The 20,085-nt window shown below is 27.4% G+C and overlaps 1 protein-coding gene across 3 annotated transcripts in view; it reads left to right on the plus strand.

The window, feature by feature from the left end:
• Nucleotides 1-19,663, plus strand: part of LOC107451144 (PRL-1 phosphatase) — a 37,213-nt gene extending 17,550 nt beyond the window's left edge. For 2 of the 3 annotated variants that reach the window (XM_016067153.3, XM_043055425.2), the window contains 4 exons: nt 11,066-11,158; nt 11,230-11,360; nt 13,772-13,846; nt 18,686-18,880. In XM_016067153.3, the coding sequence (XP_015922639.1) occupies nt 11,066-11,158; nt 11,230-11,360; nt 13,772-13,846; nt 18,686-18,794 (408 nt within the window). In that variant the 3' untranslated portion in view covers nt 18,795-18,880. Of the gene's footprint in view, nt 1-11,065; nt 11,159-11,229; nt 11,361-13,771; nt 13,847-18,685 lie in introns of all 3 variants that reach the window. The other variant, XM_043055426.2, reaches the window with a different exon arrangement.
• The last annotated feature ends 422 nt before the right edge of the window (nt 19,664-20,085 follow it).

Consider the following 20,085-nt stretch of genomic DNA (forward strand, 5'->3'; position numbering starts at 1 on the left):
CCAAATATACCAAGAAATGCGACTAAGAAGTTTACTATCTTAATTCGATTTTTTATTTTATTTGCGATTCATTATTGGCGTTTTAGGAACAAAATCAATTAGCTTTGATTTCAATGGCAGCCAATTTCTAACTGAATATTTTTAATGTCATTAAAATAGTATTTTCATTAAAACTGAAAATCCCGCCATCTATCGATGAAAAGTTTTAAAAGCTGAACAAGGTGCTTATTTTTTTGTTGAAATATTTGGCTACACCCTGTGTAAATTTACCAATTTTTAACTGCATTACCTCTTTATTATTTGTCATACTTTTTGACTCAGCATTTTATATTGACCGGCATTCTTTGCTTTCTTATATCTATCACAGTTAATGTTTTGTTGAGAAATGATTGATGTAGAAACAAGCAGAAACAAAAAAAAAATTCGATAAAAGTTCAGAAGTTTGAAAAAACAAAATCCTGACAAAAAATTTTGGCTCTAATATCTTAATGATCGCATTGTGGTCGATAATTGGAAATGCAATTGATAATGCCATAACAATATGTTTTTCAAATAGGCACGCTTATTAAAAATGTGTTAATTAAAAATGCAGGGGTCTGTCTAGTTTTTTCTCAAAGGTACCTAATTTGTGAAAATTTAGACATAATTTGTGAAAATTTAAAATTATATTAAAAAATCAACACAAAAATATGGATTTATCGTTTCTTACGGGATGCAAAAATAAAATTTTGAAATAAAGTATTTTTTTTAAACTACAATTTTTCCTAAAGTTGAATTTGTGAAGTATGTATGGATTTATCGTTTCATACGGGATGCAAAAATAAAATTTTGAAATAAAGTATTTTTTTTGAACTACCATTTTTCCTAAAGTTGAATTTGTGAAGGTACCGCTAAATGGTAGTAAATTTGGCCTGGACAGACCCCTGGAATGATGTAAATAATTATAAACACCGCTGATAGTGATGATAGGGTTACTACTGCTAAGTGTTTTAAATGATCTGGAATATTAATTGGTAAATTCAATTATCAGTTTAAAAAAATTTATTGTACCATGTCTGATACATTTGACTATATTGAAAACCCTTTATTATATAATATACATTGTTATCCATAGTTAATATTTTAAAATTTATTATTTCATTATAGTTCAAAGTTAAGAATTTGAAATGTCTATAAATTTAAACAAGATTGATTAATAATAGATGTAAAATACAATTCTTTTCTTAAATGATTGCTTTTATGATAGATTTCTCAGGCATAATATATATTTTTACTTACTGTAAAATATTTTGCCACAAATAATCAAAATTATATATTATAAATATTTATTTTTAAAAATTGTTTGTAAATGTTTGAATGGAACGAATAGCAATTCTTATTTATTTCAAATATACACTCCGATTCAATTTCAAAAAAATAGTATAACCATTTAAATATAATGCAAATTTCTAAATTTGCGGGGAGGGGGAAGCAATAGTTTTTTATTCAATAAGTTCTTTCAGATTAGTAAGTAATACTTCATAAAGAAATACTCAAAATGTTATATTTGAATGGAAAATTTCCCCAAATTAAAATTCAAAAGCCATATAGTAACGAGTAAGTACAGGTTGTGAGGTGACCTTAGTCTTGTAAAATTTTAAAATTGATGACAACTATTTTACAATTTCATATCAATTATATAAATTCAGCTAGTAGTTAGTTACAACACTGCTGAATATAAAAAAAACTTAGGATTGAAAATGAGTAAAATGATTGATTTACTTGCTCTTTATCAACCAGTTTTTAAATTTTTCTGGTAAATGTTTATTCTCTGTGTAATAATTAAATATACAGGAAACAAAATAATAGTTTTTACACTATATAAGTTTTGTTTTCGGAAAATTATTAATAAGTTCAACTGGAATGAAAATTCTATAGGTAATGAAACAAAAGAAACAATAAAAAATGAATAAACGTTTTCAGGGGGTACCAGCTCCGGAAGCCATAAAAGCAAAACCTTTTCTTTTGAGAGAGCCTGACAAATGTCTAAATTGCTCTCTCTGTACCCCAAAGGTTTTTCTCCTGGAAGAGAATAAAATGCAAAATATAAAATACAGAAAATACGTAAGTATAAAATCAAGACAAATACATAACAATAAAACGCACTTAAACTTACTTGAAACATAAATCCCATAACTAAAGTGAACTACTGACTGCTAAACAACAACTAAACTGAAATAAACGAAAAAACAACACCCCTAATTTCTGCAGATGGAAGAAAATGAACATGAAAATAGTGACATCATTAATAGAAATGCTTAAACGGGGCAAGACTTTGATCTTGCCCTGTAATAACTTTTCTATCTTCCTTTAATTTAAAATTAACTATAGGAAATAATTATGGAAAAGTAATTCTATTCGATTTAAATATTAATTTTTTACTAAAAGCAATAATCCTTTTTTCAATAACTTTTCTATCTTATTTTAATTTAAAACAAGTATTATTAGCATTATATTCCCCAATATTTTTTTTTAAAAATATTTACGCATAATACAAAATTCGATGCTTTATCGTTATTAGCTGCATAGCTCGTTTTCCCACTGGAAGCAATTTTTAAAATTTTTTTATTTCCAATGCAGCAGGCGATACCGACGTTATCCTAACGCCGAAAGATTTTTTTTAAATTTTCGTATTAGCAATTAAAATATATTTTTAATTGCTTTAATTATTTTGAATTCTTTCTTAATATATATTCTATAGGTAATGTTCATTCCATTACAAAAATAACGTGGAAACCAGGGTTAGTTGGACCACTTTTCTGGTTTATGTCACTAAAAAATTATTTTTAATGTTAATTTGTTTTCGACGAGATATACAGCTTAATTTTTACTATTCATGATTTTTTTTTAATGTTCTGCAGAAAACATTTGTATTAATTTTTTATGTACATATATGTATAAAAAATATGAACAGTAGACCAACATGCTACTGGGTAAAGGTGTAAAATATGTTTGAATGAGGTTTTGAAGAAATTCAAATAGAAATTTTTAATTTTATTAAGTAAAAAAAAAAACGTCTTGCTTTATAAATTATATTTGTTAATTATTACTAATTTAATCTTATTTTATTTTTAGTAAGAAAAAGAAATGATAAAGTAATTTATGCATAATAAGACATAGAGTAATTTAGAATAGTTAATAGCAAATTTAGATTTAAGAAAAAGCAACAAAAGAAAAGCCTATCGAACAATAATGATTGAAATTAAAGACCCTATGGCGGAACTTTTTGGGCATTCCGCAGCAAACCTCTCTAGCACTAGTATACATGTTATTAATTAAATTTAAAGTAACGGAAATGTATTTACCAAGAAAAGCCTATTTGGATATAATAAAATTGTATGTATTTTTTTTTTTAATGAATATGTAATATTTTTTTATTCTTGTATCATAGGTGATATTCTCACATTTTGTAAGAGGAAGACTCACTAATTATATCTTTTTTTGCATTTTATAAATCATCCTCACATTAAAAAAAAGAAAAAAAATTCGTAAAATCAGTGAAAGAAAAGAAAACTAAAAAAAAATTTATTTTTCCCGAAAGGGAATATAAAAAAATGAGCATCTCTTCCCCTCTGATGTGTGGAAAAGGTATCTGTTGAGTATAATTGTGGAGGGGAAAAATCTTTCAAACATTTCTACAGAAAAGAAATTTTTTGCTTCAATATTCTTTATTTTTCATTTTTCTCAAATAAGAATTGAAAAATTAAGAACATGTCTTTCCCCTGCGATGTGCGAAAAAGGCACCATTTAAATATAGTTTTAGAGACAGAAAAATTAGGAAAATTTTTTCAGAAACTGAAACCAAATTTTTTTACTTCATAAAGGGAAATTCTTTCAACAAGAACTCTGTTATGTTCTTCGACAATGTCACCGTGATTTTGCTGCAGGGATTAGGAAGATATTGGGTTTATATAATTTTTACGCAATATTTATCATTATTAACAGGGTTGGAGTTTTTGTTGGCAAAAAGGGGTTTTTGCCAGGACAGTGATAAAAACCGGCAATAACTGGTAAAAACCGGCAAAAACCAAATGATCTAAATTACTGATTAAATATTATTACAAAATACTTTAAACAAATTTAAATCAATCTTAAGGAATAATAATTTTGATACATTACATGAGAAAATTATTTTTAAAAGATTAAGAGTATTTGACCTCTTTTCATTTTAGAATCCTTAAATAAATGTTTTTTTCTACAAATTGTATTTTTTTTTACTTCTTCATAACAACTTTTGGTATGTATTATTTTAAATTATATCACTCTTACATATCCATATATGGTGTAAATTGTTAGAAGATGACAATTTACAGCCTTATAAAATACAAGTAAAAAAAAAGATTTGTGCAATCAATTTTACCTTGGCACCTTCTCGCTTATTTATTACACCCACAACATAAAGGGCAGCTTCTCAGCAATGTACAGAAAGAGAAAGCCAGAGAATTTCTTGCAGGAATAAATTTATTTGTTTCATATGTCTTGAATTTTGAATTACAAGAAAAACCATTCAATAAAACATTATTCTCAGAGCAAAGTTATAGCCACAATTGATGCTAGCAAATGGTGGAGGAGTGTGCAAAATTCTTGTGATATTTCCAGAGAATTTTGTGAATTAATGTTTCGTTTATACTCATGTCCTTCTAGTAGTGCTGCCATTGAAAGATTGTTTTCGAATTTTTTTATTTGTACATTCTAAAACTCGGAATGGGTTGACTGTAAATAATGTTTCAAAACTAGTGTTCTGTTATGCTATGTTGAGACAGCACAAATTGTATTGTGATGATGAATAAAGTATTGAATTTGCGCAAATTTAAAAAATTGCAGTGATACTTGTATATTTTAATTAACTACACATGTTGATAGATATTTTATGCTTTAAATTATAGTTATATTAATTTTAAATAAGTTCATTTCACTGGAAAAAAGAGAATAATCACTAATTTTACGATCAATAATGCTTTAAACTACTAAAATGATATATTAATACATTATGATTTAATTATGGAATAATAAATCATCAATTTTGTTAATTTCTTTTAATTATATATATTAATAATATATATTTCAATTTGAGGAATAATTTTATATCAAAAATGTGTTTTTGTCCTCTCATCTTGGAAAATATAGGTTTTTGCCACTTTGCTTGGCAAAAACCTGTTTCTACCAGGACGGTTTTTACCGGTTATTACCAGGGTTCGTTGATTTAAATCACAATTTAAATCATGATTAAAATCAAATGATTTTTTTAAAAAAATCATTGATTTAAATCAGCTAATTTATATATATATATATATATATTATATTGATTTTAAAAGTTAAAAAACAGTGCTTTATATTATTGATACTTTTATTATTTTCTTTTCTTAGTTTTAAAATTTATTTTAAATAAATTGCTGCATTAATTAATTTTAGTTAACGAAATTACTTTCTTTCTTGGTGTGTGTTAAACACATTTGAAATTACATGTTTAAAAATCTTTTGATTCTTAACATTGAAAATACAGATTAAAGTAAATATTTAATGCTGTCTTAATATAGACTTGCGTAGCTGTAAAAAGTAAATAAACATGATTTTTTTTTCAAAAAGAAAAAAAAGCAAATGTTAATTCAAATTCTACCTTTTGATTAAAAAAGCATGGAATTCAAATCTATATTATAGTTTATTGATGGAAATTTCTATGTTTCTAAAGCTTGAGGGAATATTAAAAAGAAATTACCTTAATATTCCAAAAATAGAAAGAAAAAAAAGAAGCTGAGTTCAGATATTTTTTTCCTGATATAGTTTCATTCTTCCCTTTCAAAGTCTATTTGAAGCAGTAGGGTTTATAAACTGGTATTTTTTTTCTTCTCATAATATGTTTACGGTATCTTTGAAATTATCAGATTTTCTTTTGCGAAAAAAATTCCAATGAGTACATAGATTTTTTTTAAATGTTTAGCTTAACTTATGTATTTTGATATAGGATTAGAAATGAATATTTTAACATAAAAATATATAGATTGAATATTTATTTTTTGATGAATGACAACATTTATAAACACAATCTGTTGCATTTATATGAGGAAGAAAAAAGAGATCGCAATTTTAAATTAAAATTATGGTGTGCTAATTGAAACTTTGTGTTACTAGTTAAAGTAGTATTCTTTGAATTATCTATTTTATCTTTTCTTTTAATTTCAATCATGCCCTTGTATCAAAATGGTCGCTATGCATTATAATGAAAAATTATTTTAGTAAGTTAGAGCTTCTAAAATATTGTTATAATATAGTTTTAATATTAATTTAATTTTGATTAAGCATTTATAATATTTTTTTAATCATAAATTAAAGCTCTTATAGTGTAATTGAATAAAAAAAAAAAAATCTGATTTAATTTTAAAAAAATCCGATATAAATCAAAATAATCCAATTTTTTTTTATTTTTTTTAAGAAAATCAAAAAAATCACAAACCCTGGTTATTACCATGGTTTTTTCCATCTGTGGAAAAATCTTGCCAACCCTGATTATTAATATTTTAAAAATAAAAATTGGGCATTAAAAATATTTTGTCACCATTGGCCTGGCATTGTACCACACAAATTTTAATTAAATGTTGGAAATTTAAGTGTTAAAAACATAATCTACAAAATTTATGCCTGTTAATGTTTTGATCTTAGTACTTTTAAGATGATGTTTGATAAAAAATATAATTGATTTTTTTTCAAAATTTATATACAAAGCAAATCTTGTGTAATTTTTGAAAATGTAGATGCAAGATACTCTGTTTAAAATGTCACTTTTGCCCAGTTATATTTGTAATTCTAAATTTTATCCTAATTTAACAAGAGATGAATAGCATTATTTTTAACGAATTTTATTATTCAAGTTGATTGTAGTTTTATGTATTTTTTGCTATAAATTTATGTTTGAATATATATTTCTTTTTTTCATCTCTAAAAATATTCATTTTAATTTATACTTCTAAATTTTTGTTATTTTTACAACTACTCTGTATTAACCAAGTACGACGTCGAAACTTGTCTGAGTATGTTAATATTAAAAATTTGTCTCAGTATACTGTTATCTCAATATACTAAGTGTCCTGAGTACTTAGTAAAATACTAATTAAAATGATATTGTGTACATGTTGTGGTTGATTTTTTAATTTTCACACATTATTTCTAAATTTTCACAAAATAGGTACCTTTTAAAAAAACCTAGACAGACCCCTGCTATAATTTTTGGGAGTGCGATTTACATTTTATAAATTAACTACCTCTTTCAGGCACACCGGTCCCAAGTCCTCATAATAAAAACTGTCACCAGATGTCGCTGCCAATGCAGAGCAAAAATAACTTTTTTTCCGTGCTAATGTGGGAGGTTTCCCTTTCCATGTAACGCAAATGCGAGATACTTCTATCAGAAAGTAGGCACGAAGGCAAATTTCTACCAATACTTGATTCAGGAATGATCTTGTCTTCTGGATTAGGTTCAAAATTACAGGGCTACGGAGTTGAACATTAGTAGTCATAAACCTAGAAATTTGAGTCGGCTGTTCAAGGAAGATTGTTAAATAAAATAAAAATCTATACCAATAGTACACAAAAAAAGCAATACAGTAGACTAAAAAAGAGCTGATAAATTTTTTGTTTTAATGCACAAAAATGAGTAAAATTGTAATACTTGGTGCTCTTTGTAAGCAAAATTTGATGTTCTAAAACTTCCATACCTAACATTTTTTATTTTCAATCGAATTCACTGGCGTTTGAAAATGAATGCAATACTTAGTAACAGTATTGAATTATAAAATTTTTTATGTTATTTATAATTGTTAATTAAATATGTGATTTGTAGTAGTGTATGTATTATGTTTAGTATGCAATTTGTTAATTGAAATAAATTTTATTATTTTAACACTTTGTTACGTAATTATGAAATAAGTTTATACTTTTATGTGAAGTTCTGAAAGACTAGTTATTTGGATTTTTTAAATTTATTTTTAAAAAAAATTTCTGTTGTTGTTTTTTACTTTTTATGTATTCAAAAATATCTTAAATAGCTTGGAAATAAATATTATTTAAACTAGATTGCTTTTATAAAGAATTTTTTAAAAAAAATTTATATTTTGTATTTCTTGAAAAAGTTTCTTTTCTTGGAAGAAACTGATTCTTTTTGTGTTATAATTAAAATTGCTACCTTATGTTGTTCAAAGATGTGTTAGGACTGTCAATACTTATTTTAATATTTTTATCTGAGCGGCGATGGCTCAGGGGATAGAGCATTCGCCTTCCAATGAGGTGAACCTGGTTCGAATCCCCAGCGATGACTGGTCAATACGAATTCCTTACCCGGCTCACATCTTCCGCAGTTTTGACGTAAAATATCCTCAGTGGTAGACGCATCACGGGCTAGAGTCCCTTTGCCGCCAGGCCAACTGTGGGAGGTTCTCGTGATCTTCCTCACCATGTAACGCAAATGCTGGTTAGTTCCATCAAAAAAGTCCGCCACAAAGGCAAATTCCTCACAATACTTGACCCAGAAGTTCCCTTGTCTTCTGGATTGGGTTCAAAATCACAAGGCTACAGAGCTGAACGTTAGTAGCCGTAAACCTAAAAAATTGGGTTGGCTGTTCAACGACAGTTATGAAATAAAATAATATCCCGTATGTTTCTGGGGTCAGAAATCCGAATCCGTTGGGAAAAAAGTATGTTTCATGGTATGTCAGCTGTTCAACGACTGTTATGAACTAAATATTTTTATATATAAAAGTGATTTATTTATATAATAAGCATCTTAAATAATTATACTCAATCCCTGTGGCAGAATTTTTTTAAACTTTCTGCGACGAACCGGACTAGCTCTAATATCTCTCTGCAAGACACTTAAAATTATAATAACTACACATGTGACTAATTTAAAGAAACGGAAACGTCGAAGTTACAATATATAAATATGTATGGCAGTTTGATAAGAATTTCTGCAGAAAACACCACCAAAATTATTTACTTCCCAAAAGAAAAAAATTTCTGTAAGAAATCTGTAATATTCTGCCACAATGTCGAAGTATCGCCACGATTCTGCCTCTAGGTACTCAACTATAGTTCATTTAGTCAAGGCCAAAGGGAAAAGATTGAACTTTATTGCTTTAACTATTGCTGCTTTTAAACTTGTAGTTAATCCTGTTGCAGAATTGTAGCAATTTCAGAAATTTTCGAAAGATTTTTTTTTTTTTTTTTTTTCAAAATTATTTGAAAAAATGCCTTTCTTACGCATCTGAATGGGAAAAAAATGCTTATAATTTTTCTATTCTCATTTAAGAATAATGAAGTAAAAAATTTTGTTTTCTTTTCTGCTGAATTCTGTTTTTTAATGCATTTATTACTATTGATTCTCATAGTTTTTTAAAGTCATTATTTTTAATACGATATTATTTATTGCAACATCTTATTCTCAAAATGAAAGCCCGTGTTTAGTAACCCCTTTTTGAAGAGTCCGATTCGAGTGATTTTGCAATCAATCTTTTATTTTGTTAGTTATAGATTTCAAAATATATTATGTTTTTTTTTTTTAATGTCATGATGATATACAAAATGCTAAAAACATGGTTACGTGGCGCTTTTAAAAAGTGCTTAAACGTATTTTTGATTTTCCGTTTTTTTAAAGGGCTTTAAAAGTGCTTTTTTGGTGGGTGTTTTTAAAAAGTGCATAATTTTCTATTTTCAAAAACTATTTTTTTTTCTTTACCGTGTCTTTTTTCGCTGCTTATTACATTTGCAAATGCTTGGTTTTCACATTATTCTATCCAACGTTTTCACAATGCATTTCCAACATTTTCACCGTAGCATATGAAAGCGCCAATAATTTTGCATCTTTGATGAAATACTTGTGAGTCCGCATGTGCATTTACTGAACTGAGTTCGGTGAGATTGCACTCTCATGCGCAAATCTGCTGCATTTTGCAAGATATTCTCAATTTATGACTCCATTTTCCACCCTCTGAAATAAAACCGAAAAATCTCTATCTTTTTATGGTGGCTAATATATTCAATAAAAGAATTCTTTATCAAAAACTAATTATTTTAATCATGATCATGTAAAGTCTTTGAAAACTATTTTGCATTTTGTTAATGTATATACAGTGCTTTAAAAATACTTAATAGGTGCTTGTTTTTTGTTGAAAGATTTTGCAACGCACCTTGAAAAAGGAAATAATTAGTGTTTTCTCCCTACAATATGAGAGAAGAATATTGCCCTTAATAGTAGAATAAAATAAATATTACATGTTCAATTTAAAAAAATTATTTTGTTTTATCCGAAAAGTTTTTTGAATTTGGCACTTCTGTTACTTTAAATTAGTAACATGTGTATTTGTTATTATTAAAAGTGTCTGGCAGAAAGATATTAGTACTGGAGAGGTATATGACTAGAAGCCCGAAAAAATTCTTCCACAGTGTAGTTAGTGTAATATAATTTTCTTATTTTATTTCTCTTATTCAGAGATGATTGTGCTCTGGAAAAAATCCGTATTTCCGGACTTTTTGCTAACCGCGATCCGGAAGTTTTCAGAAACCTAATGTCCTGAAGTTTTAAGAAATCATCCATCACATTTATGCATAAAAATTCTTGTATATTTTATTTAGAAATATTAGAACTAGAATTTATACTGGGCATATCTTTGATTTGTAAATATTTTTTCAAGTATAATAGTAAATGTGATTTGACAAAAGTAAACTTATACATTATTATCCATTTAAATTATGCTGCATATAATTTAATTAGAATTCCATGTTTTGAAAATATCATAAATTTGAATTTATAAAGACATTAATTTTTTTGAAATGCATCATTAATGATTTCACTCAAGAAAGTTTCAGGATTTTTGAGTTGGGCTCACAATCACCCATGCTTATTGCTTACTAAAAAAAAATCCTTAATTTCTCGTGTGAATTGTTTGCACTAAACCTTTTATTGCATTGTATTATCAACTACATTTCCTGTTGGCTGCTTTTCTTTTTATCTTAAATTTTGTTTTTAAACTTTGTCTAGGAGTTGAGGAAACGGAATGTGAAAGATGTTGTTAGAGTCTGTGAACCTACTTACAGCACTGAATTGTTGGAGACTGAAGGAATCAGAGTACTGGTAGGTTAATTTGTGTTTTAACACTATCATAATGTGAATCTCTTTTCTTACAATTTTTCTCTATTTAACAGGATTGGGCATTTGATGATGGCTTTCCACCTCCTGCAAAGATAGTGGACGATTGGTTTGATCTCCTCCGCACACGTTTTCGAGACTACCCTGACAGCTTCATAGCTGTTCACTGTGTTGCAGGCCTTGGGCGGTAAGTTTTTACAACACTGTTTGCAGTTCCTAAATACAGGGTATCCGCGAAACCTGGAAAGTCATGAATTTCTGTATTGAACAAAATTTGTCATGAAATGTCACGATTTTAATTATTTATTTTTTAAAAAATCATGGATTTAGGTTGCTGAAAAATCTAATTTTTAAAATGTGATCTAAATTTGTAACAAAATCCCCACTCAGTCATATTTTATTAAAATATAAAATGCTTTTATTCTGTTCTTTAAAGATTATGTTCTTCCAAAAAATGAAAAGAAAAAACATTTCTAGGGCAAATTATCTTTTATAAACTTCTGTAATTTCAGAATTTTTGTTGTTTTTTTATTATAATTTTATCCATTTAAAATTCTATCTGAAGCAAGAGAATTTTTGATTTCCGCAAATTTTTTTATTCAGAAATTAGAACAGAAAAATCGGAAGTATTTCTTTCCTTTCGGATGAACAAGAAAAGTATCTTTAGAATGTAATTCTGCTGGAAAAAAAGAAGAAAAATATTATTTACTTTTGCATTTTTTTCAGCTATTTTATTGCTTCAACTCTTTCTTTACTCTATTTTTTAAATTTAAAATGTATAAATATGAAGATGCAGAGTGTAACAGTTTTGGTTTTTATTATTATTTTTTTTAATTTTATCAATTTAAAATTCTAGTTGAAGCAAACCAGTCATTGGCGAATTTTTTTTCATTCTGAAATGAGAACAGAAAAATGAGGAATATTTCTTTCCTTTCTGATGAACAAGAAAAGTATCTTTAGAATAAAATTCTGCAGAAAAAAAGGGAAGAAATTATTTGCTATTGTATTTTTTTCAGCTATTTTATTGTTTCAACTCTTTCTTTACTCTGTTTTTCAAATTTAAAATGTATAAATATGAAGATGCAGTGTATAACAGTTATGGTTATACCTATCATTTCAATTAATGTTATTATAATGCTTTTTTAAATTTATTGTTGCGTTTTTGTCGGAGAAAATAGCAACTTCGTTAAGTCGTGGAAAATCTTGAATTTGAAAATCTGAAATGTAGCAGGTATCCTGAAAGTAATAAAAATCTACACTTTAATTTTGCTTAGTTCTTCAAGGCTATATGTATTTTAGATAAAATTAGAAAAATCTGCTGATTAGCAGCGCGTTAGTTTATGAATAATTTTTCTTTTTACTGTTCTAAAGCTGGTTTCAGTTTTATGCTGATCAGCATATTTTAGAAGAGATAATTCTCCTTTTTACCTACTTAATTAAATTTACTTATTGTATTTTTACTCTGAGGCTGGTATCTTATGATCAAACTTTTGATCATCTATAGCTCTGTTGTTGAGAAAATATTCATTTGAATTAGTTCATGGTAGAAATTATCACAGTATTATCGCCAGATAGATTTTATGATTATACTTGCTAGGGTGCTCAAAATTTAAATGTAGCTTTGTGCCTGATAACAATAGAAATTTTAAAAAAAAAATTCTAAATGCTGTGGAAAATTTGATCTCAATTTTGGAAAATTTGATCTTTTATTGCCTAACAATATTTTGACCATCTGACTTAAACTACTGATAAATAAAATAGAAATTTAAAAGACTATATATTTAAGATATACAGTGGTGCATAGCGTTTTTATAAAGTGTTTAAAGGTGCTTATTTCCGTTTTTTAAAAGCCCTCAAAGGTGCTTTTTTTCATTGAGTGTTTTTAAAAAGTGCTTAATTTTCTCTTTTCCAAAATGAGATTTTTTTTTCTTACCACGTATTATGCAAAAGTGTGCTTTTCAAATTGTTCTATTCAACGTTTTCAATCATTTTACATTTTGCGCGAATCATTTTACATGTTTGATGAAATACTTGTGAGTCTGCTTGTGCATCTACTGAGCTGGTTTCGGTGAGATTATTGCTCTCTCATATGCAACTCTGCTGCATTTCTCAAGATATTCTCTATTTCAGGCTTCATTTTCCACCCTCTGATATCAAACCGAAAAATCTTTTGATCATTTTAATAATGGCTAATATAATCAAGAAAAGCATTCTATGTCTGAAGCTAGTTATTTTGTCATGATCATGTAAAATCTTTGAACATAATTTTGCATTTTGTTTCTGTATATAGCGCTTAAAAATGTTTTTTGAGTGTTTAAAATTTACTTAAAAGGTGCTTGTTTTTTATTGAAATATTTGGCTACGCACCCTGTATACTAAAAATAAGAAAAAGATAATTATATGTTTGTCACGCCTAAAATGAAAAAGCGTATCAGATACACTTTTTTTTTGTTGTTGTTGTGACAAAAATATAATTACTTTCTCTTTTTTTAGTTCTTGAAAAATATAGTTCTTCAAATTTTCAAATAAAAATTTTAATTCAAATAGATATTTTGAGCTTTCTTTTCAAATTCTTATGCTTTGTTTTATCCCTTTCAGAGCTCCTGTTTTGGTTGCACTGGCTTTAATTGAGTTGGGAATGAAGTATGAAGATGCAGTAGAATTGATAAGACAGTAAGTTAGTTAAATTTGTACTCTATAAATAATTTGTTTCAGTTCTGTTTACAGTTTTTCATTATCGTTCTGTTAAATGTCAGTTCTGTTATTATCCGTGCACCATTTTACCTATCTCTTGTATTTTATATAACTACGCCTTTTATAGGATTTTATTGACTATTAAATATATTCTAACTGTTAACTATTTTCCATGTCCAAAAATAGAATTGTAGTGTGCATTTTACATTTTAATCTGCATTAACATACTGTTTGGCACAGCATATCCTCTTTTGAATCTTGTACCACAGGGTTCCCATGGTACTTGAAAAACCTTGAAAGTCTTTGAATTTTTTGGGGAAAAAATCTTGCAAAAAAGCAGTAAAAAAATAATAAATAAATTCAAAGGAAAATTATAGAAATTCTGATAGGTACAATTTTTAATGCTTGAAGTGAAAAGATGCAAAACTTTTCTCTCCTAGATTTTTCACACCCGATTATTGTTCATCTCTCTTGATGTTTTGAAAGCTGAAATTTCTAACAAGTTTTAAGTTTGTAGTCATAGTTTTCGATTGATATATAGTGCTTAATCGATTTCAAAATATGCTCAATGTGTTTACTTCGTTATTACAACAGGTTAATATTGTTATCCTATTTGTTCTTTTAATTTACGTATGAAGTGTTTTTAATTAATCATTTATAACCAAATTTTTACATTTAGTTTTTACTGCTAATTAATAAAATTTAGTTTTACAGGTTTCATTGAGTATGAATAAAAATTGTGATTCACATTAAACTGATTCTTGATTTACGGATCGGAATTCATATAAAATGTTCTATGAAAGTGATTTATGAATCATATATTGAATATTACTTTAAAGTGATTTTCAAATTATTCATCAGGATTAACACATCATGATTCCAACTAAAGTTATTTCTGAATCATATAACATGATACGTAATTAAGTAATTTCAGAATCATGCCTAACAATTTTCATTCTAGTAGTTTAAAAATCGCACATTGCGATTCACAAAAGAGAGATTTGAGAATTTTTCATAGTACTATCTTGAGAAATAGATGTTTTCTTTTTTTAAATTTATGAGAAAATGTTTATAATACTGCCATATCAAGTGTTTGATATTTGATTTGAGAAACTCTCTGAAAAAGAAAAAAAAATTGCTAAATTCTTAGAATACACAATGATTTCCCTAGTAGTACAGTAGGGAACCTATTATCCGGAACGATCGGGACCATCGCTATTCCGGATAACTGATTTTTCCGGTTTTCTGTATCGCTACAAAAAGCCGTTTTTTTTTATTGTTAAACCTAACTAAAAAAAATAAAAAATTATTGGAAATAATCTTAAAAAGAAGAAAAAACAATGAAGTAATACACTAAAGATTATTTCCAAAATAATGGTAAGGTAATGATCTTTCAAAATAGAAAGAAAAATCCTAAAATCTTATGAGGAAAAAGATTTTTTTTTTTTAAAATGGCGGAAAAATTTATCGAATTTCGTTCCGGTTTTTTGGTTTTCCGGTTTTCTGATTTCCGGATAACGGGTTCTGTACTGTATCAGCAATTAATAATTTTGTTACTTCCATTTTCTATTAAAGAATTATTTTTTTAATTTAAATTCATCTATACAATTAAATTAAATTTAATAAACACATTTTTATTTACCATAGAAGTTTAGGTAGGAAATAGTTCTGGTTTTCTAAAAAAAAAAATTCATTTTGAATTTATCAGAAGTTCTTCGTGCATATAAAAAGATGTAAATAAATTTATAAACTATGTTCACAATTGTGCTTCTTTAAATGACAAGAATCTATGTTTAGAATTTTACTCTAAAAATCTCAAGAAACTCATTTTTATCTGAAAAGTGCTTCTATTGGTGCAACAAATAGTACTTTGGTCAAATATTTATTTTTATTTTAACCGAAGTATGTAAATAATTAATTTATTTGATTTATTATTAATCATGCTCAGTATTTTGAATATAGTTAAAACAAATTTATTCAGAAATGGAAAGGTTTAGGATAGAATGGATTAATCCACGGTTTGAACCGTTCTGTCCAAAACCCTTTTAATTAAATTATGTCACAATTTTAAGAAAATATTGTGAAAAATAAAAAGTTAATTTTTGCTAAAAAAAAAAGCAGAATGAGGAAAAGTTTTTGTTTTATTAAAAATATCTATTATTAATATTATAATAAAAGTTTCTTATTAATATAAGTTTATTATAAAATATGAAAGAATGGAAAGTAACAACATTCATAATTAAATATAAAAACTTAACATATGTTCTTTATTTAATAATAATAACAATGCAGACAACTAAATAAAATGAAAACTACCTTGTACTATATCCAGAGTAGGCAAGGTTTAGGACTGAATGGATTAATCCGTGGCTTAAACCGTCCTGTCCAAAACCCCTTTATTCAAATTATGTCAAAATTTTTAAAAAATATCATGAAAAATAAAAGGTTAATTTTTGAACAAGAAGTTGAACAAGTTTTTGTTTTTATTAAAAAAGTTTATTATTTTTAATATTGCATTTATTTATCCGTATGCAAAAACATTATTTATCAGTGTTAAAAGCATATTTATTCATATTTAAGGGATAAGATATTCACTTTTGTTGTTCAATGAATTGTGGAGCTTTAAAAGTTATAAATCTTTTTCTATTCTATTATATTATTTTCCTTTCGTAAGTTAAAGCAAATTGTATAAAAAGTATTAAATAATTATTAATATATGTAATTATTATGTGTACAATGGTTACACATATAGAATTTTTGCCAATGTTCAAGGTTTTGGACAGTAAAATCCTCATGTCCAAAACCAGTTTAGGACGTCCAAAACTCCATCCCTGAATTGATTGGTTGTAAAAGCTTTATTAAAACTAAACAAAATTATCAAGCTTTTAAGTAGTGAAACATTTTATGAAGAAAAAAAAAACTTTGAACGATTTCTTATAATATAATCTCACCTTAGTTGAGTTTTTCTTTTTGGACTATTATACAGTTTTTATAAATAATCTACCTCAGTTTTTTAAGAAATTATAGTTTAAACAGCTTTATCATTTCATTTTTGTGCTGAAACTTATTTTGCTTAAAAGATTTACTAAAGAAAACAGTTATTTTAATTATAACATGAGAGTCTGCATAAAAATAAGGCATCATTATTTATATTTTTACATTGCGATTCAGTTAATTTCAAATAGTTGTAATTTTTATTTTGTTTCTAGTTTTTATGTTTCAAAACATTTCCTAAAAAATATTCCCTTATCTCTATTAGTTTTAAAGAATTTCATCTTTTATTGAATACATAATCTCTTTGAATTTTTTTCAAGTTTTAAATTCCTCTATTATGTATATATAATATTTTTCTTGTGTTGCACATTAAATTTAATTAAACGATTATTTGACTTTTGTCTGTTTATTATTTCTATTTATTCATTCAAATATTAAACAGATATTTAATTTAAAATAAATTTTCCTAAGACAAGTTTAATTCAATCTTTGTGTTATTTAACCTTTTGTGCTTGAAAGATGTACTTTTCAAGATTAATCAATATTTTGTCACAAAAGTGTCAAGAATATGCTGTGCAGTAGTGGTAACATGCAACGGTAGACAAGACTACAAAAAAAAGACCTTGTGTTTCGCCCGTGGCAGAATCACAGCGACATTGTCGCAGAACGTTAGTTCTTGCAGAAAGATTTTTCTTTTGAAAAGCAGACAATTTTACTTTTCTATAGAAATTTACAAGTAATATTTGAACCATGCTGTCTCTGAAGGTCTCACATTGTCATGGTGAAAATTATTCCTCTGCAATTTCCCATGTAACCTGAAACTTGTTATCATTCTTTGTTTCAAAGTTTGTGAAACTTTTGAAATAGTGGTAATTTCAGTAATAACAATGACCACTTAGTTGAGTTTGTTGCTGATAAAGTCTAGAAATTCTATGAGCGCAGGATAAAGAAGTTACCAAAAAGATCAGCAAGCATATATTTGACTGATTAAACTTCATTTTTGGTACAAAAGTGAAATTTGGTTTCAAATCCTAAAATTAACCCTCCTGGCGTTTCCCCTCTCTCTTAGTTTCTTACTACAAGCGGCAGACACATTTTAGAAAGATGCCACGAAAAGTGTCGAGGGTCGGACAAAAGGTATGCTTTCCCCTTTCCACTTCAATTTGTGGTTAAAAGGGGTGATTATCGGTCTAGGAGGTCCAGGTGGGTCATGACAGTTTGATGGATGAATCGCGTATGTGATTCACTTTTCCGAAAGTCATTTTTGAACTGTGGTCAACATTGCACTTTCCTCTGAAATATCAAGCAATGAAGAAGACATTTTTACTGNCTCAATACCTCTGGGGAAACTCATCCAGGAGTTTCCTTGTCTCCTGGATTGCTTCAAAATGACTAAGCTACTGAGTCGAACATAAGAAGCCGTAAACCCGAAATTGGGTCTGCTTTTCAACGTTGGTTATAAAATTAAATGTGTCTGACTTTTACCAAAGCGATTCTCAACATTTACCGGTGGAAGTCAACGTCACCTATATCAGTCATTCACAGTAAGATACGCACGTTGGATCAAATCTGTTCATTGACTGGGATAAAATTTTAAAAAATTATATAAAGAATTAAATTATGCTACATATGATTTATTTAGAACTAAGTGTTTTGAAAATATCACTGATTTAAATTTATACAGAGGTTTTTATTTTTTTGAAATGGGTCGTTAATGATTTTACTCATGAAATTTTCAGGATTTTTGAGTTGATCACCCCTGAATAAATGAATGGTAATAATTTTGTTTCATTGTTTGGATATTGATTGTGTTATCTTTTGTAGGAAGAGAAGGGGTGCAATTAATGCCAAACAGTTGCAATACTTGGAGAAGTATCGTCCAAAATCTCGATTGAAGATAAGGAACGGCCACAAACAGTGTGTTATCCAATGAATTTATTTTCTACCTTAAGTGTAAATAATCAAGGCTCCCCGATCGATCATCGTACTCAGAAATAAATGTAATGTTGATGTATTTTATTACTTATGTATATCTATTGTAGTTCATTTTCTTCTGCCTAGATCTGCTGTTCTCTTATTTCTCATCTTTTTCTGCAATATGTTTTTTTTTTCTTTTTTCCATCAGAACTTTTATGGGTGGCTCAAATTTCTATTTAGGGGAATTAATTTCTTGTCCTGTACGTTTATGTATTTACTACTGATTTATGTTCTTGAACCGTTGTTTAAATCTTTTCATTCATTATGGATTACAAACATGGGTGCAACTCTTCACTTCTCCGAGGACTGTCTTGAGATTAAGTAATTCAATTAATCTCTTTCCCCTTTGTTTTTATTATTAATTTTTTATTTCTGTTTGCTATAAAAAAATATAAATAAATTAATTTTTTTTGTTGGATAAAATAACATGGGGCGTAGATTTCTTAAAATGTGCTGAAAGTGTTTATTTTTGATTTACACAACTATGTTTTTCACATTGTTCTATTCAACGTTTTCACAATTCATTCAACCACAAATCATTTTGGCGTACTGTCGGTCCGTAGCGTATGAATGCGCCATTCATTTAAAGTGTTTGATGAAAATACTTCATAGTCCGTATGTGCGTCTACCGAGCTGGGTTCGGTGAGATTATTGCACTCTCTTGTGCAACTGCCGCATTTTGCTTGATGTTCTCAATTTCAGGCTTCATTTTCCAGTCTCTGATGTCGAAACCGAAAAATCTCGGTCATCTTACGATAGCTAATATAATCGAGAAAAAAGTTCTTGTCAGGAACTGGTTTTTTTTTTATCATGATCATGTAAAGTCTGAAAAATATTTTGCATTTTTAAAGTTACTGAAAAATTCNTAAAGTCTGAAAAATATTTTTGAGTGCTTAAAAAGGAATTAAAATGATCTTTATTTTTTGTTGAAAGTTATGGCTACGCACCCTGAAAAAGCTCTCAGTCAATTAGTATATATGATCATGGAAAATTGTATTTTGAAGTTAGTGAGCTATCAATTCTGGTAAACAACGCTAGACCTTATTAGTTGGTAAAAATATAAGTTCCGTCTTGCAATCTTTTTCTTTCTGTCTTGAAAGTTTTTTTTAGAGTGGCACCCACATAAAACCTAAATAACTTTATTCCTGCTTGCAAAATTTAGTTTTTTTATATTTCGTCAATCAGGGGTCTGTCCAGTGTAAACTTACTACAGTTTAGCTGTACCTACACAAATTCAACTTTAGAAA

The sequence above is a fragment of the Parasteatoda tepidariorum genome, chromosome 5 (genome assembly GCF_043381705.1).
Source record: "Parasteatoda tepidariorum isolate YZ-2023 chromosome 5, CAS_Ptep_4.0, whole genome shotgun sequence".
Taxonomy (NCBI): Eukaryota; Metazoa; Arthropoda; class Arachnida; order Araneae; family Theridiidae; genus Parasteatoda; species Parasteatoda tepidariorum.